A 15,445-nucleotide genomic window follows, 5' to 3' on the forward strand; every position below is an offset into this window, starting at 1 on the left:
CCATTGGTGGCCTGTGTACATTGGAACTAATCTGAACAGGTGGATGGAGATCTTTGTCAGTGAGGCCACTTGCAGTAAAGCTTGGTGGCATCAGTTCTTCATCACAAGCCTGAACAGGATGTTATCCTGTTAGAGCCAGAATTGATTCGTAGGTTAACAAGGGTCATGGTTCACATTAGGAGATAACATTTGGGGCTTTGTTTTGTTCTAGACACTCTTTTATTTATGTAGTGCTGATGATTTTCAAAGTGCTTTACAGAGTAAACACGCTGGAAGACCAAGCTGGCTGGAAGATGACTGAATAGTAGATTCAGAAGTGTCAGGTTACCGACTGACAGGACTGATAGCCCTGGGACCTGCATCTTGAGTTGTAAAGTCCCAGCAAATACTATCCTGTTATAACATTAGCATTGTAATAGGAATACATACTTGAGTTGTTTTTCATAATGCGATCAAAGCTTTCTTGAAATATTTGATGTAGTGAGTGCTGCCTTCCATCTGCCCATCACTTCCAAAAACTTCCTGAAAACCCAGTGTGCTTTGCATCTCTTTACCTTTTTGTTTGATGCAATCCCGATGTCCCAAGAATACATATCCCTTATTGCATTGCTTCCAGCAAGCAGTGATAATGTTACATTGTCCAAATGTTGGGTTGACGCAAGGAAGAGCATATTTACAGGGCTGAGTGCAATTGTGTCACTGCATTGAGGCAGTACATCCTATAGGCATCTCCAATAAGTAAGTTTACAAACTTCTAGATTCCCCTTATGTGACATCATTACTCTTCTGGATCCAGATTGGACTATGCTGCTAGACAGCCAGTGTCCAGCCGTGATGTGGACACCCAAAGAAGCTCCCTACAGGAACCAAACAAAGGCAGAGAGAACACTTGGGACCTGCCCAAAGTTGCCCCTGCAAAGGAAGCTCATAAATACTAATGTTCCCTGCTGTCCGCCTTGAAAAATGCTGATCTAATGCAGGGAAGTTTCTGCAGAAACCAACACTATAGGGTATTACCCTCTTGGCTGCCTTTCCCTCCACTCCCATGGACTCTGCTTTGCTGACCCCTTGTCACTACACGACACAGTAGTGTTGTACGGGTCAGCAGAAGCACCCGCCAAGTGCACTGGGAGACCAAGAGGTTTCAGCAGATGAATTATCTGCATCAAAGCCACATTTAGTGGGAAATCCTTGTTTTACATGGGACAGCTTTTTTTTGGCCCATTGACACACATTGAGGGCCCACTGAAATTCAATAGCCATTGCAATACGTGTCTATCTGAAATGTGCGCTAACATGCACATAAGTGTGTCAGGGCCCTATAAGGTACCAGTGGGTTCTGGGTGGGAACTAGAATGGACAGATGAAAGGTATACAAAAGCTCTGCATCAGAGCCGAATTCAGCCTCAAGGGCAGCAGGAGAGGTAAGTATCTGCTTCTTTGGCCGATTTTATGCACATTGAGGGCCCATTGAAAAAAATCAATGGCGATTGCAATGCATGTCTGAGTAAAGTATGCTCAAATGCATGGAAGTGTGTCAGGACCCTCCAGGTACCAGTAGTTTTGGGTGGAAACTAGAATGATCAGAAAAGTATACAAACTCCTTGCAGAGCATGACTCTGGTGGGATTTCAACCCAAGAATTTAGCTGACAGGCTATACAATGACTACATTTAACACTAAACACATGGGGCATCATTGTGAAAAGTTATAGAAGTAGTATAGGAAATTTCTATACCCGTCCGCTATAATCTGGGCAGAACATCCATAAATAAAGTGCATTGGGGCGCTCGTATAGATCTTCTAAGGGATCTTCTGTAGACCTTCTAAATGTTGTGCAGCTTCCTAACTCTGCATGTTTCGGATTGCTAGTCCTTTAAGCCTGGTTAACTTTTTAACATCCTGCACGGGGTGTGAAATTTAGTGTCGAGCTCAGCTGCAGTTTCAGGATCTAATTGTCTGAAGTTTCGGCGTTCCAGCAGAGAAGGAGATGAGTTTCCTCCTAATCACACTGGTATTGTCATCTTATTAACTCCCTCCTTAATCCCTCTCCACCTCTAATTCTGCCGAAGTTCCCCTTGGTGAGATAGCAGCGGGTCCGTCTGCTGTGGCAGCTCTTTGCGATGCTCCATAGAAGGACTGGGAGGCAGAGAGAGTAAGAATGCTGTTGTGTAACCAGTCACTGAAGACTGCGTGCAATGCTGGCTCACCGGGGACCCCGTGCCTTGTATTCATTGCATTTCCCCGGGAGCACAAAACCATACAGCACTGTGTAACAGGGTGGAAGTAATGACCCTCTTCACGCAAGCACCTGTGCTAGTCCAGATCACCAACGAGATTAACCGATTAATCGAACTTAATAATCGGCTAACTAATCGATTTTGAAAATAATCGTTAGCTGCAGCTCTAATGTACAATGACATTTTGTGTGTGTCATAGTGGAAAAAATAATTCGTATATAAAATTTTAGATCAATAGATATATTCCTATGTCACTAACAAACCTAAAATCTTATAATTAAAAAAGACCAGTCACCCTGCACATGTAGAGAGAGCGGCAGTGACCGTTCTTTATTACAGGAGGGGGCCGGGACAAGACCAGTCACCCTGCACATGTAGAGAGAGCGGCAGTGACCGTTCTTTATTACAGGAGGGGGCCGGGACAAGACCAGTCACCCTGCACATGTAGAGAGAGTGGCAGTGACCGGTCTTTATTACAGGAAGCTTCTGAGGCAAAAGTTTCACACTGAATTTGTCCACAGATGTAGAGCAAATGCACAAAGCACGCCGAGATTGAAAAAAATATACATGGATCCTATATAAGAGATATTTACTTATCCTGGAGTTTGGCTTTTATTGTCATGGAGACAGGTGTCCTAATTGTAGGGTCTGCCTTCACCTCTTGTTTCCAGTGACAACTGTAAATGGTTACATTTTCCATCACTTTCCATTCTAATGTCAAGGCTTCTGGGTGACCTGAAGTTTAGAATCAATATGTAGGTATTCCAGTGCATTTGCCAAACCAGTGATCAAAATAAACTGGCCAATGCATTTCGGGTCCTTGGACATCTGCCCCCTTCTTCAGGGTTTAATATTGCATCTACGTGAGAGGACTCAGACTGGCAGGATCACAACAATTAATTATTTTGGAGATCGTGTCTAGGCGTGCTGCTGCTTCCTTCTCCTGTGTGCTTTCCTATTTTTTTTTTTTGCCTCCCAAATAATTGTGATTCTGCCTCCTGGGTCCTTTAAAGTATATCCGGTATCTAAGCCCTGAGGAAGGGGGGAGATCTCCGAGCCTCCGAAACGCTTTGTCCATTTTAAATTCTTGTTGAACACAATTTAATAAAGGCTTTTGGACTTTGGTGCTTTCATTGGACTTTGTATGTGTTTCTCTTATGACAGGTTTTCTTTAACTTTTGAAATGTGAAACACAACTTTGAATATTCAAACTTGTTAAAACAGGCAACATACTTGCAAATAAAAAATAGGGGGACTATTTAAAAAAAAAAAAAAAAATATTGCTGGATACTTTTGTATTGTCACACCAATGAGCAAAGTGCTAACCACTCGGCCTCCAGGGCTTCCGAGTAGAGATTTCTGTTGCTCCATGTTGTCAGAGATGAAAGTGAAAATCGTGGCTTTCAGGCGCTAATTACAGCAGCATCTCCTAGTCCCTGAGGGGACTACATGTCAGGTTACCGTCATTTAGATCCATTGATTTCATAGTTTTATCTCCTAGTCCAGGCTCGTGTCAGGTCGCTGCATGTTGGTTATGGCTGCCTGGAGCCATGTCACCGTTCCTCTAATTTTCATGGTTTTTCTATTTTTCTGGCCTCCATCGTTTGTCTGCCCCAGAGCGCGCTTCTTAACAGCTGCCTTTAATTGGTTTCATCATTTTGTCTTCCAGGGGGAATGCAAGCTCTTGGGAAGCATCTGACGAGCTCCAGCCCCAGACTTGTACAGAACTGCCTGTGGACTCTGAGGAACTTGTCTGATGTGGCCACCAAACAGGTGAGGAACCTGCTGAACATCTGCCATGCGTCTGCACATCATTACCCAGCTGTGGACTGCTAGTCCCACACAGACTGCCGGTGTTCTGTCGAAATGGCCAACTCGACGAGATCTCCAACTCGTAAAGTCACATCCGCTGGAGATTTCGAGGAGATGGCGCTAGTGCACGTGCGCCAGCCTTGGCATTTTTCCAAGCCTCGTCAAATTGCCATAAGTCCTCATCGAGTTCTCCAACTGGCATCACTGCTTGTGCCATCGGATGCTCGTGCAGGTGCACTAATGCAAATTAGAGAATGTGATACTGCTCTTAGGGGGCCGCGCATGTGCAATGACGTCAGTTGGAGATCTCGACAGGTTGGACCCCCGATAGATTCAGGTTTATAGCCTCTCTGACGACAGTAATGACAGTGAAGGAAGCTCGGCCACTAAACTGGATGTAACATATTTGGTGCTCCTTACTATTATTTTGTAACCTAAAACATAAAGTCGTATTGGTGGTCAAACTGGGCTGTTTATAGGTGTGGGATATAGGTTCACGTCACAGGCATTGCCAGTGATCATATGCAAAGATGCAGCTAGCAGGACTTTTAACATACTCACAATGCACCTTTTTAAAGGCTAACTGGACGCACTCACAGCGCACCTTTAATGGCAAAACGCACTCATAGGGCACCTTTTTAAAGGCGTAACTGGACCCACTCATAGCGCACCTTTTTTAAAGGCGTAACTGGACGCACTCATAGGGCAACTTTTTAAAGGCTAACTGGATGCATTCATAGCGCACCTTTTTAAAGGCTAACTGGACACAGAGTTGGTTGCCACAGTGCAAGGAGAGAGCGGAGTTGGGGTCATCAGTCTGCTGCTTTCACTGCCCACAGGCTAAGGGTGGAACAAGACCCATAAACGGTGAACTGCAGTAGAGAAAAAAACGGTTTCCCCCTTTCCTCTGCCCAACATGGCTGTATAGTGTGGCAGAGCTGTGTAAATCTAAGGACTACATGGAGAGAGATAAAACCGCTCCCTTTTATGTATTTCATCTGTGTGTATTTGGTAGTTTCCCTGGAGTGTAGCTTTAAGATTCTTTGGCTGTTTTGGATGACCGCATCATTCGGCTTGGCTCTGCCTTATTACATAAGCCCAAATGAGTTCTCCATTTCTTTCCCTTGAAGAAAATAAAAATGATTTATGAAGTCTGAGAATGGAATTGGATGTCACAGAGCTGATTATAAGGATGGAAAGGTGATGGACTGGAGTTGTAATTCTTTCTACTGACCACCGTGCAAAAGTGATTTGCTTTCCATTGCTCAGATGGCTGACTTTGGAGTCCAGTGGCTTAATTGAGCGAATAGTTCACCCTAAAAGAGTTTTGGGGGCCCAGTCGCACCGTAGCATTGCTCTAAAGCAGAGTGAGCAACTCCGACCCTCCAGCTGTGCATTAACTACTAGACCCATCATGCCTTGCCTCTGGGAGTCATTCCCTGTAATTGTGAGACTTGCAATGCCTCATGGGCCTTGTAGTTCCACAACAGCTGGCGGGCCGGAGATGACTACCCCTGCACTAAAGCTTTATTGTAATATATGTCATTTTAAAGCGACAATTTAAAAAAAATTATGAAGCAGTTTGTAAATCAGAGTGTCCTAGATTCCTTCTCCTTCAGTCATTCTATAATGCTTGGATTTCCCTGCTCCACCCAAAGCTCACGCCTCTGACATGCTCAATAACTATATTATGAGCATAAAGCAAACATGGGTGTGTACGCCAGTGAGAGAGTGAGCCCACACCTTGCCTGTAATGGGCCCGGTTCGCCTGCAAAGGTTTGCGGTTTACGAGCGTGCCACACCTCGGCTTGTCCCATGTTGTCCCAATTACATCTCTAATCACTCCCTGCATAATCCAGAGGATATGATACACTGGGCTGAGATCACACCTGCGAAATGATGAATAAGGTCTTGGCCTAGGAACTACATGGGTGATTTTTATATATTGCTGCTGAGAGATTTCAAGCTGAACTCTGGGAACAGAATTTGAATATATTATGTAATAACCACAAACCGTATAAATCTTTAACACTTTGCAAACCCAGTTAAAATATTGGGATATCAACAGTGTGCTGTACGTGGCCTAAACAGAGGTGTGGGAGGGACCCAGCAGGTCCTCCAGACCCCAGGCTGTCTTTGTCCGCTTTTGTTGTAAACAGTTTACAGAGCCCAATAGCTAAAGCTGAAATTGACTCATGCTCTGTAAGAGCAGCGACTCCTCTCCCTTCCCTCCCTTTGTGTCCTGTTTTCTGCTCCTTTGATCCACCTTCTAGATGGGGAAGATAGCTTCAAAAGTTGACTTTTGTGGGTTTCTAGTGTGGTAATACCAGATGTTTGTGTTTTTGTAGGAGGGGCTAGACAACGTGCTGAAGATCCTGGTGAACCAGCTAAGCTCAGATGACGTAAACGTCCTCACTTGCGCCACCGGCACCCTCTCCAACCTGACCTGCAACAACAGTCGCAACAAAACCCTGGTGACCCAAAGCAACGGAGTGGAGTCTCTGATTCACACCATCCTGAGAGCGAGCGACAAAGATGACATCGCTGAGCCAGCAGTCTGTGCATTGCGCCATCTCACCAGCCGTCATCCAGACGCAGAAGTGGCTCAGAACTCAGTGCGACTTCACTATGGCATCCCCGCCATTGTCAAGCTGATTGGCCAGCCCTACCAGTGGCCACTGGTCAAGGTAGGAAACCTGATGCCATAAGATTTGATTGTTCCGCTCGATACACAAGAGCACCTGTATTGCAGTGATAAGTACTGTGATGGAGGGTAAGGGTGGAAGTTACGGTCCTTGATTGTGTCTTCATCCTAGATACAGCAGTTGATAACGTTTTGTTTTTTCAAACAGGCAACCATTGGATTGATCCGAAACCTGGCATTGTGCCCTGCCAACCATGCCCCACTTCATGATGCTGGCGTCATCCCCCGCCTGGTCCAGTTGCTTGTTAAAGCTCACCAGGATGCACAACGGCACGCAGCTTCTGGAACCCAGCAACCATACACGGTGAGTGTACCAACCATGGGTTCCATCCGAACTCAAGTTGGTGTGTTCAAATAGTGCCGGCTGCCAGTGCCAAGCACTAGAGAAGGTGTCTCCATTGCCATCTATAGTATGGCACTTGCATACATTTTGGCTGCCATAGGCCTGCACCTGAAGTTGCTGTTTCCTTGTGTAACCATTGAGGGGCGATTCATAATGCAGGAAGATACAGTAGAGAGACCAGCACAAGCATGGATTTGCAGAATGTCAATTAGTGGAAGGTTGCTTATTTGCCGTTTACCATTTAGAACATAGAATTTAGGTAAGTGTGGTTTCAGCTGCCCTCCTTTTTGAGGCTTCAGTTTTATGTTTTCTATGTTGGAAAAGTAAAGCTTAATTACTAGCTTTAGCAAAGCTTCATTGCCAAGTCCACCCAGAATGGATATATAATTTTTGGGTTGGGTTGGCACTGATGGTTTGAATAACCTGCCAACCTGTTGCATCTCTCACAGACTACAGTGACAGCTCTAAAGGATCTATTAGGTAGATGATGGTCTTTAGATTAGTAAGCTGGCAGCATAGCAGCCCGTTGTATTGCTGGCCTCAGGGACCGAATACCCATCCAGCTTGGCAGTCTGTCTTATTGGAGTTGCTGCGCTGCTAATTCCAGGTGCAGAGACAATTGGGCAGTAATAACATGCAGCAAGCAAGTCGGCATGCTGATGGGTAACCTGAATGGTGTGTGTCTCTTTACACACTCCAAATATAAAGCCAGTTGCAGCAGGTTAATGCTCATTTTCTACAACAACGGTATACATGACCGAATATAATTTACTTATCTAAAAAAAAACATTTTAAAAATTAATTTTCAAGTTTAACAGTCCCTTCTTATCCCCAGCACACAATGCAACACATTTCCCACTGATAAAGAGCAACAAGGACCTGTGTAATCTTTGCAACTGTATTGAGACCTCTGCTTTTAAGTATAGATATGGAGAAGCTGCACACTTGTGTCATGCTGGTCCTGGATTGTGCATTTCCACTTTCATCTATGAGAGGAATGGAACATTTATTATGACATGAAATACATTGAAAAATGCATGTAGTATTTCACACGTACCCTTCCAATTATACATGACTTGTGCTAGTTTTCAAATGATGAGCTTTAGAGCTTGAGCTCCATTTAGAAGTCTCTGTAGGCTTAGAAGGGCAATCAAGTAATGGCAAGCATTGGTGGGTTTCAAAACCTTTTCCTTCTGTTTCTCCAGGATGGTGTCAGAATGGAGGAGATTGTGGAAGGCTGCACTGGAGCTCTTCATATCCTAGCAAGGGACCCCATGAACCGCATGGAGATCTACAAGCTCAACACCATCCCCTTGTTTGTACAGGTAAGGATGGGTGCTGCATGTCCTATGCAGGGTAATAGTTCTGAACCCTAATTTATAGAAGTGTTTAAGGAAAGAGTCTTTATTGCATCATGTCAATCACTTCATACTTTTTTGGGAAGGTCACGGAAAGCCACAGTGCTTTGCCTGCTCTTTTATGATGCTACGCATTTAGGGGAACCCCTTAAATAGTCTACAACACATTTTAAAATTCCTTGATGTATCTGGAGCACAAATGAAGACGCTTGACACAGATTCATAAGTCCATATATCCCTTCGCACTCCTGACCAGAGAATGCCCAATGTTTCATGGCGGGTGCAGCAGCGTCAACGGATGCCTCCGTCAAAACGTACAAAGAAATAATAAAGTCACCGGAACTCCAAATGATCAAGTCAATAAGTTTATTGACCCAAGTGATAACACCTCTAGAAACGCTTCGGGACCATGCGGCCCCTTCAGGAAAACGGAGGAAGGGGCCGCATGGTCCCGAAACGTTGCTAGAGGTGTTATCACTTGGGTTAATAAACTTATTGACTTGATAATTTGGAGTCCCGGTGACTTTATTATTTTTTTGACACAAATTCATGTACCTGTTGGGTAACCACCAACATTTGCATTGTGGGGGCACACAAAAGCCAAAGTGTCCTCTGTCTTCAATGCAGCTCACCACTTCCCATGTCCTCTGCACCTATCACACATCAGTGAAGCAGCCAAGGATTTTTAGATGAGTGGAGCCTGATGGGAAAGCTGAGGGACTAGTTCCCCATCAGATCCGATTCACAGGCAATGGGTGGATTCCATAGCTACTTTGCCGGTCTCTGTACGTCAGCTTAGAGTAAGCCTTAAGAGATTTACTTTTTTGATTTTGGAGCAGGATCTTTTAAAGGTCCATACAACCAGAAGATTGGTGCAAAGCCTTTTATTGAATTCCCCCAGACTGCAGCAAACGACTTGACTCAGTCTTTATACTTAAACTATGAGATCCAGTATGATAGCCAGGAAACCATTATTTACCAAAAGAGGCCAACCAATGGCAGCGTAAATATTTAAGGCTTACACAAAGCCCTATCCCTGATTTTGGGGTCGGCTGTATGATCTGTGTTTTATTTTTAGAGTGACAGCAATAAGCTACCCTGCACACTTGCAAAATATCTTGGTGCGCAGAAGTTTCTGCATTATGACAGTCATTGCAGTGGCCTCTGTGTGACCTGTTCCTGACCTTAGCTTCATAACCATCGTCAGTGCTTACCGCTAGAGTATCTGTAATATACGCTGACACATCGCACAGTCCGCTGCAAAGAGTGCTCGCTATACCAGCAGTCCTTGGATATTCCAAAGCTGGATGCTGCACATCATCATTGATTGCCATGGAAGTCCTGATCGGGAAACACACTGCCTCATTAGTCATTTGTGCAGCTAATTGCTCCATTAACTTGATCCATATTTCCGGCACGGTGATGGGCAGGCTGCACTGTAAAGCAGGGGATTTATCAGCGATTGGTGGGAGGATCAATATAGTAGATAGTGCTGTGTGATCTTTCTCAGCTGGTTCTATTTGCATGGGGGTCTACATGGATGGCTTTGAAACTGACTACCGGGCTCTATGTTCTGTAATCTGGAAGGGATATGGTGTTGCCCACAGCTACCAGTCCTCACATTTTGAAACCTCTTTGAACAAATGAAGTTACCTGGAAAACATTTCGTTTTGATCTTTTTTGAATCTTTTGCTAATGTTGAGTCTCGCAATTCAGAAATATTGACTAATGTAGTGTACATTGGATCAAAAGTAGGAAAGACTGCCCATAGAGTATAACAGAATGAGGAGACCGAGGACTCTTGCCTCCTGTTATCCTGATTGCAGACTTGATGGATCTGCAGTGATGTTTCTAGCACCCTCGAATGATTGTGTCACATCCAAAACCTAGGGAATGTTCTCTATTCTCTGGAAAGGATGGTTACAATCACGTATTGGTCTTAGAAGGCCTGGTGTACATCTGCATTGAACACAGAAGCAGGTCAGATATGGTATGCGTAGAAGGAAATGTTTTGCAGCTGTGTTCCAACTTTGCTTTCATATTGACTTGCAGAATAGGATGAGCAGTTCTCCAAAGTGGAAAGCAAACTGTAATAAAAGGCAGTGTACTCTGCTCCATAGGCAGTGTATTCTGCTCCATAGGATCCAGTTCACAATTCAAACTTTACATCTCAGAAACTTAAATCATGGTCCGAGACAAAAAATAAAGGGTATGTACACTAACCCCAAAGCGATCACTGATCCGTACTCAACCCAACTGGTTTAAATGATGCTCCATTGCTATCCCATAACAGGCAGTGTACAGGCAGCCTTGCCTTGTAAAGTGATGGCGTTGTACAGAATAGCTTCTGGTAAACCCAGGTGTTTTGAAGTCTTGAGACCACAGCAGCATATAGACTCCATACTGCTTGTGGAAATTGATGCTACAAAGGTCCATCTAACACTGAAGCTCCAGAGTCTCATTCAGCGTTATCCATGACGTGCCGTTTTGTGTTTTGACAGCTCCTGTATTCACCAGTGGAGAACATTCAGCGGGTGTCAGCCGGAGTGCTCTGTGAACTAGCTCAGGATAAAGAAGCAGCAGATACCATTGATGCTGAGGGTGCATCTGCTCCTCTGATGGAACTCCTGCATTGCCATAATGAAGGCACAGGTAAGCTGGACACCTTACATTTACGTATGTTACACTGCTACTTGGGAACATCATCTATAGTGGTTGTTGTGCAAGCTCCATGGAGGCATTTACAGGACCTTTTGCCGAGTTTTGCAGGATGGTTGTTGGTGCATATAATCTGTTGGTACAAATACTACAGAGATTCCTTGGGTATTTCCAGCTTTTAAGGCTCTGTCCCTGAATATGGCCCTTCTGTGTCGTGAGAATCTTCTGTTGCTCAGAAGAGGACATGGCAATACCCTGGGTGCTTTTCACTTCCAGTAGCATGTGGGACATTTAAGTTAATTTTATACTAATTGAAGATGTATCTTGGGCGATGCCAAATATGTTTCTGTAGTCCCATGTAATTAAAATGTTGGGTATTTGTGATCCTCCTTGGTAGTGTTTGATAGTCATATGTTCCAGCTCACAACAATGCCCACTGGAACGTGATTATAATTTGGAAACTGAACTATACTAGCTCCATCATTCTCAGATGTATTCTAAAATTCAGACTTAAGGAGGATGTGCTACGAATGTGCGCTTTTGTCCATAAGGTCTGCTATGTCCCATTTTCTGTGACCCACCTATCTGACTTCATGGCATCCCCTGATCCTGTACATGCTAGATGCTAGTACAGTGATTTGAGTCACATGCGTGCCTCACTCTATTACACAGATCTACCAGAACCCAACAAATTTAAGGAAAGCCTGCACAGACCTTACCTATGTCTTCTGATGGAGGGAAGGCATGTGACCCACATCACTACAAGCCTTCCTCCGTTGTGTACAGGAGTCAGTAGAAGAAGCCTTGTTTAGTGCCTAGCTAGGAAAGTAACACCTAAAACTCTGCACACTGGTAGGAACAGAGTTGACCACCAGCCAGTAGCAGCCTTGTTTGGTTGAACAGGACCCCAATGGCGATGCATACTGGTTAAGTGCCCTATAGTTGTGTTAGGTTGTTGAAAGTATTTTTTTTTCCCTTACAATAAACTGTTGGGGTTGCTTCCAGTCAAATTGTAAACTTGAGCTGAGCTACGGTTTCATAATAGAATGCGTCTGTTGTAAAATGATGGCCAATGGGGGTTTCTGCTAAATAGGAATGTTTTTCCTCATCTCTCAGCTACCTATGCTGCCGCCGTGTTGTTCCGTATCTCCGAGGACAAGAACCCTGACTATAGGAAGAGAGTGTCTGTGGAGCTGACTAACGCCATCTTCCGCCAGGACCCTGCAGCTTGGGAAGCGGTTAGTGCTTTCATTTGCTCTATTTTTCCAATCTTTTCTAGCTTTGTAATCTCTGCTGTACCATTTCTGCTTTGGTTTGTATATCTAATTTCTGCCACTTATTTTTTTTTTCTAGGCACAGAGCATGATCCCTATTGGGGAGCCTTACGCTGATGGTGAGTAATCCATCGCTTCACAGACTTTTTTTTATTGGTTTAATTGGCACGTGTGTAGGGTAACCATTGTAGCCATGAAGCCCTAATAAAATGGCACTGCAGTGGCTTTCCTCTGCCATTTTAAACTGCTACAGTGTGCCAAGCACTAGCTAAGTTGGACTTTGAAGAAAAGTTCCCTGCTTGACTGAAGTACTTTTCTATTATGTAGGTATGGCGAGTTGAAACTCTTTTAGATGACATGTAAATACAGTAGAGCAGGGGGGAAGAATAGGGGGTCCAAACCCCAGCTGCTAGGTCCCACTCTGACACGGGGCAGCCCGTACAGGGAACTGCGACTCAAATGATGCCCATGGCCAGTTCTTTACATTTATATTGCAGCAGCATTGCACAGACAAGGCGGGTGATCCGCACTACACAGCCACACACCCAAGGCCTCCTCTCCTCCTGAATCTCTGCAGCAGCAATGACCTGCTCCGAACCATACCAGAGCTATGCAGAATAATTGTGCCGCATTAAATCAAGGGCACCCAGCAGAGTGTCTGTGGAAGCCACATGATTGCTTGCTACCTGAGTCACTACCTGCTTTAAGTTTGTCCTCCTGGAGTTTTGAGTTATGTATATGCAATGCAAGTGTAATGAATGACGACCCCCCCCCAGGAAACTAACAATATCAATGCCCCAGTAGACGACCAATGGGTCAGCTTATGGACAGCTTGTCTTTGTGCAGTATCTGTTTTAGATGATGGTTTTGGATTAAAACATATGGTTTTCCTTCACAGATGACAATTACCGTTATCACGATGAAATTCCTATGGATCATATGGGCGATCTGGAGCCAGAGTATGGAATGGATGGTTACAGTGACCATGGAGGACGGATGTACACTGATAATAACATGATGGCTTAAATCCACATGCACAAGGTAAGACCAACTACTACTCTGGCAGATTCATGTGCATTACCTCCCAGGATCCTTAAAGGGAATGTGTCATGAGAGATTAATAGAGCCTACCATTGCTGAGATAGAGTTCACACATATAGCATACTTGTTCTAAGTCTGAAACTCAAAGTACTGATGTCAGACACCGCAAGGCATGTCAAATCTTCACACGGCAGCCTCTTTACTCCTTTCATGACAGTCACTTTAAGTTTCCCAATAAAGGTTTTCATAGAGATTAGCTAATTATTGTGCTTAGCCCTTTTAGTTGCATTAGGCTAATATGTAAGTAGGCAGCAAGCCCTGGCCAGTCCGCATGGATTTGCTGGTATAGTTGGCATTGGGTGTCTATAGAACAGTCTTCTTCCTAGCCCATGAAAGAGCTAGCCGAAATGCTAATTTGACAGTCATTTGCAATATAGTTATTCGGAGATCAGAGGGCATTTGTAGGTCTGACAGCCAGCTTAATGCACTGATAATGCCTGAAACGAAATGTCTACAATATACTGAAACCATGAAGGCGATCCAGTACCAGCCTATGGAACACCACCAAAACTCTTGCCAGCCCTCCATAGAATCTAGGTAAAGGTATTTGGCACACCATTTAAGATCTTTGGACAGAATTTTTTTCTATTATTGGATTAAGGTATAAAACCATAAAGGTGGTTCAGCGTTGCAGTCAATGTAGTCCTAATAATAGATATGTGGATATTCGCTCAGTGGATGGCCCTGTCTGCTGGCTTCTGCCCAACATCCTTCAATTGGAAAATCGAAGTGTCTAGTCGGACAAATGTCAGACCTGTTCTGACCCTTGTACACTATTGGCTGTTTGCCCTGTCAGTCACTTGTAGGAAGGATCTTGCAGAGCAGACATCTTGGCCCAATTCTACCAGCATCCTAGGAGGTTTTCCGAGTGTCTTGTACAGGGCAACTAATACTCCTGAGCAGTGAAAGGATCTTCTTATGGGGGAGGGGGGTTCTAGAGTATAAACCCATTATTTGTAGATGTTCTGGTTTTCTTGCAAATATCTGACCAGTCCCCATGCTTCTGGTACTATATGCTCTATATATTTATAGATGTATATATCTGTAGATATATACACTGAGTGGCCAGATTATTATGACCACCTGACATTTGTAGGCAAATTAGCTATAATTTCGTGCTGAAGTTGCTAGAGGGCCAGACCATTATAAATAGGGAAGCAGGTTGTTTACCACGACAGTAGAAGTGATTTTTTTCTGAAGATATGGGTAAACAACGCGATTTAAGAGCATTTGAACGTGGGATGATTGTTGGCGCTTGGAGCCATGGAGCGAAACAGCAGAATTTGTTAACTGTTCAAGAGCAGCTGTTGTTAAAGTGTTTAAAGACTGGACTGTCAGCCGAAAATCTGGGTCTGAACGTGTGAATTGTGGCCGTCAGCGACTAGTCAGTGTTGGGGCAGAACGGAGAGTGGCAAGACTGGTACAAGACAACAGAAGGGCAACAGTGCAGTGTCAGATTCCTCGCATCACCTTTCAACATCTCGTGGAGTCACGGGGCGGCCCAACGTAGTCATCTCGTGGAGTCATCTCGTGGCCCAACGAAGTACTGATGGGGTGGTCATAATAATCTGGCCACTCAGTGTATATCTATAGATATATATATTACATACACCCGATTGCCTCTAATCACTTTTTCTTTTTCCCTAGACCTTTTCCATGGAAGAACATAACCAAGACAGAAGTGCCTACAAAGACCACGTACCCGCACCCCCTCTACCTTGAAGCATCCCTTTTACAAAGAGCTTTTATTTGATAGACTTTTGCACGGGGTCATGTGTTTTGTTTTTTTTTCCCCCCATAACCTCTCCTCAGCATTTGGGGTTCTGCTTTTAGAATGCTGTGTATTAACCTCTGTCTCTTCAGCCTTGAGGTTAATATTTCCTTTATACCATTTTAATTTTATTTTTATTTTTTTTGCGTTGACTTAGAGCCTTTTTTTTCTATAGATTTATAAAT

The 15,445-nt window shown here is 44.2% G+C and overlaps 1 protein-coding gene across 2 annotated transcripts in view; it reads left to right on the top strand.

Moving 5' to 3' along the window:
* JUP (junction plakoglobin) overlaps positions 1–15,430 on the top strand; it is a 72,982-nt gene extending 57,552 nt beyond the window's left edge. For both annotated transcript variants that reach the window (XM_018556598.1, XM_018556597.1), the window contains exons 7-15: positions 3,909–4,012; positions 6,400–6,738; positions 6,904–7,059; positions 8,304–8,423; positions 10,958–11,108; positions 12,231–12,352; positions 12,468–12,507; positions 13,287–13,429; positions 15,137–15,430. In XM_018556598.1, coding sequence (XP_018412100.1) covers positions 3,909–4,012; positions 6,400–6,738; positions 6,904–7,059; positions 8,304–8,423; positions 10,958–11,108; positions 12,231–12,352; positions 12,468–12,507; positions 13,287–13,414 — 1,160 coding nt within the window. In that variant the 3' untranslated portion in view covers positions 13,415–13,429; positions 15,137–15,430. The remainder of the gene's footprint in view (positions 1–3,908; positions 4,013–6,399; positions 6,739–6,903; positions 7,060–8,303; positions 8,424–10,957; positions 11,109–12,230; positions 12,353–12,467; positions 12,508–13,286; positions 13,430–15,136) is intronic.
* The last annotated feature ends 15 nt before the right edge of the window (positions 15,431–15,445 follow it).

The sequence above is a fragment of the Nanorana parkeri genome, unplaced genomic scaffold (genome assembly GCF_000935625.1).
Source record: "Nanorana parkeri isolate BGI_ZX_2015 unplaced genomic scaffold, ASM93562v1 scaffold242, whole genome shotgun sequence".
Lineage (NCBI taxonomy): Eukaryota > Metazoa > Chordata > Amphibia > Anura > Dicroglossidae > Nanorana > Nanorana parkeri.